This window comes from Rasamsonia byssochlamydoides, assembly GCF_041956645.1.
Source record: "Rasamsonia byssochlamydoides strain NRRL 3658 unplaced genomic scaffold VTN77scaffold_1, whole genome shotgun sequence".
Lineage (NCBI taxonomy): Eukaryota > Fungi > Ascomycota > Eurotiomycetes > Eurotiales > Trichocomaceae > Rasamsonia > Rasamsonia byssochlamydoides.
In genome coordinates this window covers 691531-704660 of record NW_027192384.1, presented here as the reverse complement: position 1 = coordinate 704660, position 13130 = coordinate 691531, and the positions used below count along the sequence as shown (strand labels likewise).

At 50.9% G+C, this 13130-nt stretch overlaps 5 protein-coding genes across 5 annotated transcripts; 1 reads left to right on the top strand and 4 right to left on the bottom strand.

Moving 5' to 3' along the window:
- Positions 1–539: 539 nt before the first annotated feature.
- Positions 540–3071, top strand: VTN77DRAFT_243 (uncharacterized protein; the record flags this gene model as incomplete). Its single annotated transcript, XM_069418268.1, has 1 exon — positions 540–3071. One exon carries the CDS (start codon positions 540–542, stop codon positions 3069–3071), a length of 2532 nt encoding a protein of 843 aa, XP_069282606.1.
- A 582-nt stretch (positions 3072–3653) lies between these two features.
- VTN77DRAFT_242 (uncharacterized protein) lies at positions 3654–4671 on the bottom strand (the record flags this gene model as incomplete). The annotated part of the gene is made up of 2 exons (XM_069418257.1): positions 3654–4333; positions 4395–4671. The coding sequence occupies 2 exons, from the start codon at positions 4669–4671 to the stop codon at positions 3654–3656; spliced, it is 957 nt and encodes a 318-aa protein (XP_069282605.1).
- A 936-nt stretch (positions 4672–5607) lies between these two features.
- Positions 5608–7600, bottom strand: VTN77DRAFT_241 (uncharacterized protein; the record flags this gene model as incomplete). The annotated part of the gene is made up of 4 exons (XM_069418246.1): positions 5608–6238; positions 6299–6366; positions 6418–7073; positions 7156–7600. 4 exons carry the CDS (start codon positions 7598–7600, stop codon positions 5608–5610), a joined length of 1800 nt encoding a protein of 599 aa, XP_069282604.1.
- Positions 7601–8222: 622 nt separating this feature from the next.
- Positions 8223–9148, bottom strand: VTN77DRAFT_240 (uncharacterized protein; the record flags this gene model as incomplete). The annotated part of the gene is made up of 2 exons (XM_069418235.1): positions 8223–8689; positions 8752–9148. The coding sequence occupies 2 exons, from the start codon at positions 9146–9148 to the stop codon at positions 8223–8225; spliced, it is 864 nt and encodes a 287-aa protein (XP_069282603.1).
- A 1408-nt stretch (positions 9149–10556) lies between these two features.
- VTN77DRAFT_239 (uncharacterized protein) lies at positions 10557–12611 on the bottom strand (the record flags this gene model as incomplete). The annotated part of the gene is made up of 3 exons (XM_069418223.1): positions 10557–11682; positions 11740–12258; positions 12322–12611. The coding sequence occupies 3 exons, from the start codon at positions 12609–12611 to the stop codon at positions 10557–10559; spliced, it is 1935 nt and encodes a 644-aa protein (XP_069282602.1).
- Between the last annotated feature and the right edge of the window lie 519 nt (positions 12612–13130).

The window sequence follows — 13130 nt, the reverse complement described above, 5'->3', positions numbered from 1 at the left end:
CCGCTGACTCAGCAGATAGACGCTGCTGATTGGATGCGAGGAGTCAGCCCCGCTGAACGCCTCAGGCATCCATCCTGTCAAGGTCCCCCGCCCAGGCAGAATCCTCCAACACAGCAGGCAACATTGACTAGAGGAAAGATTCTTTCCACTAATGCATGTACTTCCTTGAAGCTCATTAATAATATCATCTGATGCCTAAGGTTAGATCAACGGATGTAAGTCTCCAGGTTACATAGAGGATTGGCCCAGAGGCCCTGGACCCGCTCCGATACGATCTCCGCGGATCGCGTAAACACGACCACGCATGTGCGTGACTCCGAATCGTCAAGGAAGATTGATCAATTCAACACGTGATATGCATGCTGTTTTATGATCTGAACGTATAGATACCTAATCTACTACGTGCACTAGTCCCTAATCCGGCAACGTCGAGTGCTACCTACCGCCGCTGTTCATACCCACGCCAGTCCAGAATTGACGATCGCGCAAACCAACACTTGCGAGATACTGGCGATAGATGGCGACAGGTGGGAGACAGAATGCTGCACGAGATCCTTCTCTCCCTGTCCGGCCAGCCGTCGCCTCTGCTTGATCCTGAGGTGGCCGCAGCTGGCCCTACTACTCCAGAGTCGTTTCCGCTGCTGTCACCCCCGGAGAAGGCCCTCCTGGCATCGCTCGCTCGCCTGAGTCGTCTGCATGCCCTTTTGCGCGCCCATACCTCCCGAATATCCTCTTCTCATCCTTCGACGATCTGTCGTGCCGTGTCGACTGCCATCTCGACGGAACATCTGGGCAGATTTCAGAAGAAGATCCTGGAGGTGGAGAAGGCCGTGCTGGGCAAGGACAGCGCCTACGTGGGTGGCTATGGGATTGTTCCCTTGTCGACGATTGTGTCCGAGTTTGCGCCTTGGACGCGAAGGTTAGAATGGCTGTGGGAGGTGGCACGGTTCATGCAGCCAGAGTCGGCCGCCGATGGGACACCAGGGATGTGCAGTGGCGCCCGCCTCATCGATTACCTTCGCGCCGAGTCACAGACGGGCTATCTTGATCTCGAGGAAATCGCACTACAGCTAGTCAAGGCTGCTGAGACTGCCTGGATGAGACAATTGTCGATGTGGCTACTATATGGAGACTTGCCCACGTTCGGCAAAGATGACTTTTTCATTCAAGCAATCGACCCCAACGGGGACGATGACGACGAGGGTGCTTCCTCTCGGGGGGTTATAGATTTTGTCATGAACGTGGATCTTTTACCCAAATTTGTTTCCCCAGCCACGGCGTCTTCGATTCTTTTCATCGGAAAGTCTCTGAACCACATCAGAGGGCGTCGAAACCGTTCTGCGATCGATACCTCAGCAAGCTCGATTACAGGGATAACGCTGGAGAGTGATCACATTCATCACCTGTCGTCTCTGAAATCGCCGATCTCAACTGCGGCTCTGTCGAATGCTGTGACTGCAATAAGACATTCACTATCACAAACCGCATTATCGAAGCTTCTGCCTCTGCCGAAGATTCTCGAGGTCTTATCTCTGATCCATGATTTCCTCCTTCTGGGACGGGGCGAATTCGCTATGGCACTGGTCTCCCATGCGGACTTGCGAGTCCAAGCCCGACAAAGGAGACCCGAACCATCCCGTAGAGACAAGTCTGGCGGGTTGGACGGTCTCGTGATCAAAGAAGGGGAGGTGATGGCAGCTTTAGCACAGACCTGGACCGAACTTTATTCTCTCCAAAATGAGGAGGAGGTTGATGAGGAATTAGACCTCGCTCGCGAATTGCTGCATTTATCCATCAACAATAACAAGAAGGGAATGACTCCTTCTCGAGACGTTGCGGGCACCAACTTGATTGCTGAAATCTCCAGCGTCTCCTTCGATGATCTCCTGTTTCCTGCGTCGACCTCTCTTTCTTTGCGAGTTCAACCCCCGATCGATCTATTCCTAGCACCGTCGGATATCTCAGTGTATTCCATAATCCACTCCTATCTTCTCGGTATCCGTCGGGCTCAAATTCGCCTGAGTAATCTCTGGAAGCATACCCCCCTGAGACGCAACCATCCATCCCCGTGGGGTCCGCCCCGGAGTAATACCCGAGGCGGCGAGAGCCGATTGCGATCACAGCGGCAGAGACAGAATGCTCGATCCGTGCAAATGCGACCGATCTGGGCGACGGCGAGCGCCTCGATTTTCGTCCTGTCGGAGATCGGGGGTTACCTACAGGGCGAAGTGGTCCAAGGCTCTTGGCAACATTTCCGACAGTGGCTCGAAGGGACGCCTCCGGGCTCAGGATCAATGTCCCGTCCTGCCTCCCGTCCGGTCTCCCGTCCGGTCTCACGTCCGGTCTCACGTCCTGGAACGGCGTCAGCCTCGCGCCCTGGAACGGCATACGCATCGAAGCATCATGAGACAACGAGCATCCTTTCCGCAGATACGGCGCTAACGGGAAGTTGGCGGCCTTCGACGGGCCAATCCACACAGCAGCATCAGCATGATCCCGAAACGTTGACTGTGGCACATCGCCGCTATCTCTCATCTTTGGTCCAGTACCTCTTTCTAACAGAGGTCCCTTTCACCAGCGCCCTCCGCTCCTTCCTCACCAGCATAGACCACCTCATTGCACTGGTCTCTCGATTGGAGACCGTGCAGCGGAATCTCGATCTGGAGATGGATGAAGGCGTGGTTGATGCTCTCGCCGACTACGCTCAGGAAGAGCGATCACTGCTGCAGGACCTGCGAGAGGCGCGCGAGGAAGTCGAGGCGGGCATCAAGGAGATCGTAGCGCGCCTGCGGGATATCGACGACAGTCGCTCCGGTGAGGGACGGAAGGTGTTTGACCTGTCGACCACCACCACAGCCACAACCACCAACAACAACCACCCAAGTCAAGGGCAGCACGGGCCTTTCGCTTCTGCTGCTGCTGCCGGGGACCCGAACATGTATATTCCCCGCAAAGCGGCAGGGGTAGATCGGCTACTGATGAAGCTGGATTTTGGAAGCTTGAATGATGGTGGTATTGATCCGCGGTATTTCCAGCCGAGCTCTGCGTTTCCCGAGTATGGTGGGGAGTGAACATGTCCATATATCATTGAAATTAATTAAATGCCTGGAAGGGCAATTAACTGTCTGACATTGAGGTTACCTTTGACTGGCTGTTAGATACCCCTTCTGCTTTTTCTGCAACTGATCTCTCAATTGAAATGGAAAGACGGGTTGAATTGAGATTAATACCCCTTCCATATAGTCGAATCACGTAGGAATATGGATATATAGAGTATAATACACGGAAATAGAAATTAGTCGTGCATCGTGTACGGTGTACCTAGGGGTACAGGGTAACTATATGTACAGGTTGGCGCAGGTATGACGTATGTACATATATCAATAAATAGACGGGGATTAAACGAAAGAAAAGATTTCCACCAACGCCATTATTCCTATAACAGAGCCGGTTCGTTTCCATGTGTCAAGGGAAAAGTCATCAGAGTAATAAGCAAGACAAGTCTTCAAAGACAGGACTCAGGAGAAAACGCTGTAGTGTAAGGAATCTTTTCATTATAATATTAGCCCGCACACGCCCTGCCCGCTTGCGATAAAGACACCAAAACATGAGGAAAAAAGGTATAAGATTAGGTATTCTGTTTGTTTGATGAATTACCAAGCGGTATGTCCGCCATCGATCAGGAGAGTGCTTCCCGTCATAAACGAGCTTGCGTCGCTGAGCGCAAACAGGGCAATGCCGCGGAACTCCTCTGGCCTCGCGAGCCGGCCCAGCATGTTCTCCGCCTCCCAAACGGCTCGGGCTTGCGGGGCCTTCTCAAACACCTGTTCGACCATTGGGGTGACGATGTGTCCCGGGCAGAGGCTGTTGACGCGGATGCCGTGTCGACCCCATTCCATGGCGAGAGATCGTGCCAGCTGGATGACAGCGGCCTTGGAGGAGTTGTACACAGCCGAAGTCATTCCCTTGTTCGCGATGACTCCGCTCATGCTGGCGACAAGCAAGATGGAGCCGGGGCATTTGTAGCGGAACATCTGCCTGGCGGCCGCCGTGGCCGAGTTGAAGACGCCGTTGTAGTTGATCTGCATAATTTCATTTAAAGCCTCCTGGGAGTATTCGAGGGCGCTCTGAATGTTGTTGATCCCCGCCGCACAGATAATACCGTCGAGTCGTTGTGCTCCGCTTGCAATCTCGCTCATAGCGCGGTTGACATGGGCCTCGTCCCTGACATCGATGCGCCTGTAGTTCATGCTCCCACCGTATTCGCTCTTTGCCCGGTCTTTGGCGGCTTGAAACTCAGGATCAGGGGATTCGAGACGGTCCAAACACCAGACTATACAGGCAGGGGCTATTGTTAGCAGCGCCATTTTGAAGACAGGACGAGTACAACTGACCATTTGCACCTGCCTCCATCAGTGCTTCTGCCATGCAGAGGCCGAGGCCTCTTGCACCTCCCGTGACGGCAATGACACGATCTTCCAGGTTAAATTCACGGAATCGCTGAGCATTTCTGCCACCGAATGTTGGCGGAAGTTTGGTCTGGATGTGATCTGTTGTGGCTCCTGTCCGTGCTGTGGAATAGCTGTATGTTGCGCGGAGTGGAAGCGATACGACGGTCTTTTGCAACGACGACCGCAACTTGAACGGCGTTCGCTGCAGTGTAAACGACATTTGTGGGAGAGGATGAGGAACGAAGACCGATGATATTGTAGATATTGCAGACAGAATTAAAAGAAGAAAAGTGCTGGATCGAGCTCCAGGTGTAGAAAGGATATTATATATGGCTTACAAGAAGAGATACAACAGGAGCATGAGCAACAGGACGGTCCAGCGAATTGAGTTTTGATCCAGATAGATTTCATCATAGGTTCGTATTATATCATCCCGGCTGGCGAGGGAAGATAGCAACGCTTTCTCGTGACACGATTGTTTGATCCAGGGTTGCCAGAAACCCTCGACAGGGCAGACACCACGGTTGAGTCAACCAAATGCCTTATTCTCGTCCCCCAAGAAGGCAGCCCTCCGGTTCCACAGTTCGCGATTGTCAAGCTATGTGACTGCTAGGCCGATAACCTCACAGCCTGTCCACTGTCGGACTAACTTCTTGTAAGATGTCATCTTTATCGAATCAAAAACACTGAGCGAGTCGATGTATATAGGTAGAACAACAATAGTCAGGAACAAGATCAGCCTGTTGCATCAAAGATAGATTCCGCGTAAGTATGTACAAGTACATAGATCAAAGCTACCTAGGTAGGCATGGAGGTTTCCCTGTAGAGTAATCCGGGCAGTCCGGGAACGCAGTCCGCCAAACACGGCCTCGGCATGTGCTTTTCCGACCATGGCTAGCGGCATTCCGCCCGAAATCTGGAGAGGATGACTCAGCAGTCTTTCTCTTCCCCATGAGACCCTGTAAGAGGAGGTATGGAGCAAGGGCAGACACTTCTACTGAAAAGGCAAGTTTCGTATCTGAAAGGAGATTTACACACCAGCCGTGACTGATGATTCTGCGAGAGGATACCTGTTATTATTATTCAGTTTTCATGCGTATCAATGGTAGTTATGACCTATATCCGACGAGGCCAGAACATCCATACCTTGCAACAATCATATTATGTACATGAACCTTGATGGCTTGGCGTAATGCTCTTGCGTTCCACTGGTGTAGCCCATCAAGCCCTCTCCTTCTCCAGCGCCTGTTTCCAACTCTATACCCATCCGATTCTCTCTTTGTGCAGCCCGCCGGTTCGCTCGCTGCAGGAGCATTCGCAACGTGAATGCCAGGATGGCCACCAGGATCATGAAAAAGGAACAGGCTGCCATGCCGTTCACATACCATGGCCCGTCGCTGGCGGGATACAGCCTCGTTCCAACGAGGGGGCCGAACTGACCAATGATGTTGAGCAAGGCGACACCGGTTCCCTTACCTTCATGAGCTACACGGTTATCCATACTCCAGGTGATAATGATGGTGACAGCGGAGAAGAAGCCACAGGTGGCAGGGTAGATGCAGAGATATCGTATAGCTGTGTGAATGGTGGTTGACATGTGGGAGTGGAAGTAGCCGGTCAGTCCGATCGCCAAGTAGGCGAACGCGGACAACAGTGCGTGCGCAATCAGGTAAGGACTCCTGGTCCGATGGCGATCGGATAAAGATGCGGTAACCAAAACCACAACGAAGGAGAGCAGAAAAGGTGGCGCCGAAAGAGCCTGAGAGGCTAGAGAGGAATAACCCATGCTGCGGAAAGGACCAGGTCAACTGCGCTCGAGACTGATTCAAACGTTGAATGTGCCTTACTCTTTTATGATGGTAGGTAGAAACACAGGCATAGAACTGAAAGCAACGTTGCAACTGAAGAACATTAACTGCGAATTACCGGTCAGTATAGATAGCCTACACCAGAAAGAAGAACTCACGGCCATGATGTACGATTTCGGGTCCTTAAGCGTCTCTCCCACGGCCCGCCAATTGAACTTTTCATTGGACGATTCATGACGCTCGATCTTACTCCCTTCCAGCCGTAACTTGGCGACTTTTCGTTGACGTGATGTGAGAAACCTTGCCTTCCCGGGAGAATCAGGAATCAATATCCATACGAAAACCGCGACTACCACACTTGGGAAGCCCTCCACCAGGAACAGTGTGCGCCATGGCGCAATAGGACCATTGCTGCTGAGCTTGACAATCAGCCACGCAAGACTGCTGGCAAAGGAGGTAGCCAGCGGGGCCGCAGAGATAAACAGCCCCGTCCGGAATGCCAGCTCCTCTCGCTTGTAGAATAATGATAGATAGAACGGGACTCCGGGCCCGAAAGCTGCTTCCGCCACTCCTAGGAAGGCCCGCAGAACAACTAGGGCCCAGAAAGATGTGACTAAGGATTGAAAAGATGCGATCAAGCCCCATGAAAACACACAGAGCGAAATATAGATATGTGGAGGGACCAGCCGGTACATCAAAGTCATCCACTCGAAGATAATATAGGTGATATAAAAAGCGGTAAGTAGCCATTCATATTGCGAAGAAGACAGCCTCAGATCGTCAGCAAGTCCAGCAATCTTTGCATTACCAATATCTGGCATGAGAATTAGCATCAGCACCATGTCCAGGGTGTTGTAGGTACGTAGCGCAAGCAATTCGAACACTTGACTACTCACTCGAGCGATCCAAGAAGGAAAGTAAATAGAGAAGAGCGAGGAGTAGGACCAATCGCTTGTCAAATCTCTTCACAACCTGTTGTTCCTCTTCCGGGGTATAGTCCGCTCCAGCTATGGGCGCTTTGTGCCGAGGAATATTCTTGAAATCCCCCTCCGAATCGTAACCCTCATCATACTCGTCTGAAGTTTTCTGATGACGCCGAGAAATAAATCCCTGTGTCTCGTCCTCCGCCTCGACGTCCACCTCCTCCTTATCGAAGTCAGTTCGAAGTCGATGAAGTCTCGCAGGAGGAGACGACGGACTTCCTCGATCCGATCCACTCGATTCGGGAGTGCATTGTGGGTTCGAAGGCTCAGAAGAGCTCGTTGACGGTGTTTCCCCCGCATCAGAGGACACAGAAGGGGTGGAGTCCTGCAAGGGGGGGTTAAGGTGAGGGCTTGCCATGATCGGAAACAAAGGCGCGGAGCTCAGGGTTGCAGCTGCCTCCGGACAAGCAGCAGCAGCTCATGCTCCTGGTTATTGAAGCCAGGTAATTGACAGAGTCATCGGATACAGTAGTCCATCTCAAGATCGATCACAGCTTTTTCAGCTAGGAGCCCTGCTCTTATGACCCCCGGAACACTGCGGTCTTCTAGGCGGAGCTTCATCCCCGGAACTGGAGCAGATCATCACGTGCAACGCGTCAATGCTCTAACCGGACACACTAACTTAAGTCGCCGCGGGTACCTAATCATTCCCGATTACCTGTTAAGGATATACTTGCCAAAGAATATCTTGTTTTTAAGCATAATTTCCACTGCATATTTTCGAAACAATAGACGACAGATACCATTGATGATACGTTATTTAGTTCAAGTACAGACACTGCAGCTGCATATCATCACGATTTTGCACCTCCTTCTTTCCTTCGTATGCCAGTGCCGTACTGACGTATCTGATCCCGCGTTCTTCCATACAGGCAATTTTGCTGGCTAACATGCATTCTTCTAATAAGACTAGGCAGATTCAGTAGACTTGAGATCTCGTCCATCTCTTGCGTCATCACGTTTCAAAGTCGTGGTAGGACTCAGGGTCTGTAGTATTGCGAACCGTAACGGTTCCTGCTTTGGCGATGACGTTTCACAGATGTCTCCGGAATCTCTGTAATCTCGAAGCGCCTCTTTTTACCACCCAAAAGCTCAGTAGCCTTGTCCTTGGCATACTGGAACATTTCCTCGAGCTCTGGTACCATCCTGTGGGTTGTTAGACCACGGGCTCGAAGGCAATTCAAAGCATTCTCCGCCGTGTCACGCAAAAATCGGGCAGCATTGGCTTTTTCCATATAGTCAGCGTCTTCCAGGCTGTAATAGTCCTCCTTGGCCTTGAAATAGACATTGAGGATGCGCGTGATCTTGTCGTCGACGGTAGTGTCTCTGGTGCGTGCGCTGGCCTTTGTGTCGAAGCGTTGACCGTTGTAGGGGGGACTTTCGGAATTTCTGGTTCTGTCTCCGAGGGCATAGCTTTCGGTCATTCCATTGCGATCAGGTTGGGAGACTACCCGGTATGCTAGTCAGAACACTGGAGAGGAGGTACTATACGCTCAGAAGCTCACACACGTTTGACGAAAAGGGCTTTCAGTGCGATATGCTTGTCCAGAATCTCGTCCATCATCTGAGCATGTTTATTGGGGCTGATGCCCATGAATTCCTCGATGTAAAGCTCCAGGGCTCCTGCATTGGAGATTTCATTGCCGTTGTTGGACAGGATCAGCAGGGCCTTGTCGTAGACCGTGACATGACTGTCCTCAAACGCCTGGGATCGAGACTTGATGAGGGCCAGCTGGTGTGCAATAATCTCCCAGAGAAGTCGGTAAGTTTCAGGTTTTCCAAGAATTTTACGCAGCACCGGACGTGGTTCCTTGATATCCCTGTATTTGGACACCAGGTCGATGACTTGGCTCTCAGGGTCATCAAGCTTCCGGGAACTTCTGGACTTGTGAGCGTGGCTTGACATCTTTAAAGTCGTCGAGAAGGAGAAAACCCGGGGTTGACAATCGTGTATTGGGTCGCAATGCCAATGTGTCCCCTATGAGGTTGTAAATTAGAGAAGATAACCTTGAAGTCCTGGAGGACGCGACTCTTGGAAGATATCGACGCGTCACGTTAAGGGGTGAAACAAGGTGGAATAGAAATGAGCGCGACAGGACAACGTGTTTTAGTCACATAAGAACAGCATCAAGTATTCTCTTAGTCTCCATTTCAAGATCGTGGGTCTACAGCGGATTGTGAGAATGTGTCTCGTCGGAAGTGCGGAGACCTGGCCACTGTTGTAAGGGGGAGATGACAATCAAGGAAGCAGAGATGCGAGATACTCGAGATGATTTCAAAGCGACAGGGTACTAGCTCTCTCTGGCAGAACAGGTCTGTTGTCTTGGCTTGCTCAGATTATGGGAGCAATGTTTTCTTGTAACCCTCGCTTTGTACTGACTGAAGAATCTTGAGAGAAGACGATGTGGAATAAGAGGCACAGGTGGATTTTCCTCTCGACGAGGTGAGGTCATCGTCAGCTGATCTACTGGAATTGTCCCCCCTTTTCTTTTTAGATATTTGCCCTCTTATCTCCAAAGCATTTTGACAGAAGCCCTAACATGTTCGAGGTGTTATTCCCCAATCTCTTCTTTTAAATAGTAGCAAAGCTGTAAGATTCCAAGGCCCATGACCGACAAGAGCCCTAACCATCAGCAATAAACTGTACCAACCAACAGCCCATCTGCCCTTTTTATAATATAATAAAGAGGACTGAGCAGCGCTCTGCTAACTTGCCTTGTCTACTTTATGCTATTTTATTAAGGGGATTTATCAAGGAATTCGTAGCAAATGCTGTAGCAAAAAGTTCATATAGTAACATTCGAAAATAGAATGTCCACATAGTATTCTATATACTACCCGGAAAGGAGATAGAAACCATATGGTCTCCCGGTATAGCCATGTGTTGGAATTCCCAGATATTTGCTCTAAATGGTGGCAGCGTCGTCGATGATTGATCTCATTTTCAGGAGCTTGCTTTGCCGTCTTGCTATACGTGAGAAGTCACTGCTTTCGCGTTGGTGATTGTTCTCTGGCGATCGTCCCAAGATATCCAATCGGAATCCCTGGAAGATAATATAAGAAACTGGAGTCCTCTCTTCGACAAAATCCCTATTATATGACGAGCTTTGACTCTCTTGTAAAATCCATGAACAGTCGAGAGTCTGCTTCGTCTGCAAATCCGGCAAGGGAGTCAGGAGGCTGATTGTCCTGTCTTGCACAGTGCTCGGAGTCAACGAAGTGACCCGAGGTCGAAGAGATCCCATTGCTTGATGTGATTGTAGAAAACCACGCAGTCACGACTTGCAAGATCTGAAGAGATTGGGGCTCAAAGACTAGTCGAAGCCCTGAAACTCCTCCTCATCGCTTTCAGCGGCATCCTCGGTCTTTGCTTTTTTGGCGGATCTCCGTTGTTGAGCTTGTTCCCTGACCTTCTCCAGCATCATCTCGGTCTCACGGACCTTTTGCTTTTCTTCCTCCGTCATCTTCTCCCATTTCTCTCGTTCCCTACGGGCCTTCTTCTTTTCTCGTCGCTTCTCTCTTTGGGCTTTCTTCTCTAGCGTCTGGCTCCATGGAATGCTCTCGCTTGCTGGTCTCTTCTTGGATGTCCGCTGGGTTCCATTAGCCTCGGATTCTGCATTTTCTTTTTCTTTGAGAGCCTCGCGGCGATGCTTCTCTCTCTGTTTGTCTTTGTAGGCGTAATTGTCCCAGTCCACCGTGACGCCTAGAGTTGGGTCACCCTTGAAATTCTTCAGCTCAGGCATTCGAGGCAATTTGAGGAGGCCCCAAGCGTGACCCAGTGCTTCCCAATCCAAGTCAGCGACGCGAAAGATACTGCTTGCTTGATGCTTGGTGTAGCTTCGAACCCAGCTGACAAAGGCCTTTTGGCCCTTGTCGTGAAGAGCACGGTCTGCGCGGACCGCTTTTCGAGCGATCTCGGTCGCTTCCGATGCGTCCGCGTCAGAGACGGAGAATGCTCCATTATCATAAAGTGTAACCGGTGTTTGGCGGACTTCAAGGAAGGATACGTAGTCTTCTTCACGGCCGGGGTGGAGTAGGACTACACTCAGACCTCTCCGACCAGCTCTCCCAGCGCGCCCGCAGCGGTGGATGAAAGCTTTTGGGTCTGATGGAGGATCCACTTGTATCACGAGATCAACTAACGGGATGTCCAGTCCCCGCGCCGCAACGTCAGTGGTCAACAGGACGGAAGGAGTCGTGGAGTTTACAAAGCGGGTAAAGTTCTTCTGTCGAACGTTCGGCTGATGCTTTCCATGAAGGGGTATGACGGAATACTGGTCCTGCAGCAGTAACGGGATGATGTGCTGAAAATAATCTACTCCAGCACACGTTGAAAAGTAGAGTATGGTCTTCTGTGGTGTGGGTTCAACGGTTGAGAGAAGCTTCTTCACGGCGGGGAGTTTGTGAGTAGGGGGAGTGACGAGGTAGGTCATCTGCAAACTGTTACAGTTTGTCAGCACCTGTAAAAGAGTGGAGCAAAAGTTGACGGAGTCATACCTCGCAGGAGTACGTTTCTCCTCCACGCCTGATGCGCCTCGTACTTTGACTGCGATCTTAACGGGATTCCGCAATCCGACCCTTATGAGTTGATCGACCGCTTCACTCACGCTGGCACTAAACAGGCCCGACCTCCTTTGTTTCGGTAGCCGCGCGAGTATTTTCTGCAGGTCGTCTTTGAAACCCAAATCCAAGAGTCGATCTGCTTCATCCAACACTAACATCTCAAATGAGGACTGAGGACAGTGAACATGAGGCGATGAGAGTAGCTCTAGGAGTCTCCCCGGTGTAGCGACAAGTACATTGGGAGATCGTTTCAGAAAAGTACTCAGATCCTCGGCTGGTGAACTCGTCCCGCCTAGGAGAAGCTGTGGAACTACTTTCAGCGTAGACGACGGATATTTCTGACGCGCCGTAGATTGCTCGTCGTTATTGTCTGGCGGATTAATAGCTGATGCGGATGGACCGTGGAAGGCTAACAAGGACAGCAGAACATTGTAGATCTGCGATGCAAGCTCCCTATGATATTATATTAGACAATTCTAAGCCTTTTTTTTTCCCGCCCATGAAACTCGCGCTTACCTGGTCGGAGAGATAATAATCGCTCCAACATGGTGCTTTTTGATCGGCTCTTCCAACCGCAAGAGTTTCTCAACAACAGGGATCAAAAAAGCCAGGGTCTTCCCACTGCCAGTAACGGCCTCGACCACAACATCTTTATGGCCCATGAAAAGAGGAATGGCAGAAGCCTGGACCGGAGTCATGCGGGTAAAGCCCATGCTCGAAACCGCATCCAGGACCCATTCTGACAGCGGGGGATCGAGAGAATCCCACGCCCTGGAAGACGCTGACGAGGGAGGTTTTGGAGCCATTGTAAATGCTGACGGAAACTAAATGGCTCTAGCATGGGAAGTGTTCGCAGACCAGCTGTCTGCCTCCCTCCACGGGCTGGAACTCGAATATGCTTGATTCTATATTTTTATTTTTTTTATCAACGATAAACGTTATCAAAGATTAGATCTAGGGCGGTGAGAGTTTTCTGCCGGATTATCACGTGCAAGCTGCGGAACGGGCGGAGCCGCTGAAGTCACCAAGCAAAAAAAAGCCTAGGTAGACAATGCCAGAAAATGCCACATCTTGCAGCCTTGCTACAAGACTGCTTTCTAGTTCCAAGCATCCCCTGAACTTTTTTTTTGTTTGCACCTTACAGATCTGTCTTCGCTGCTATGCTTGCATGACCATGTGCTGAAAGAAGTCGGGCGTGTTACCATGTGTCAGTTCAATTCGCGCCCGGAGCTTATCCTCTGAATCCTCGCCATTGTGCCAATAACCGCCAATATTCCGTCCAGCGCAGACCAAGGCGATCTTCTTTCTATCATCCTCTCCACTCA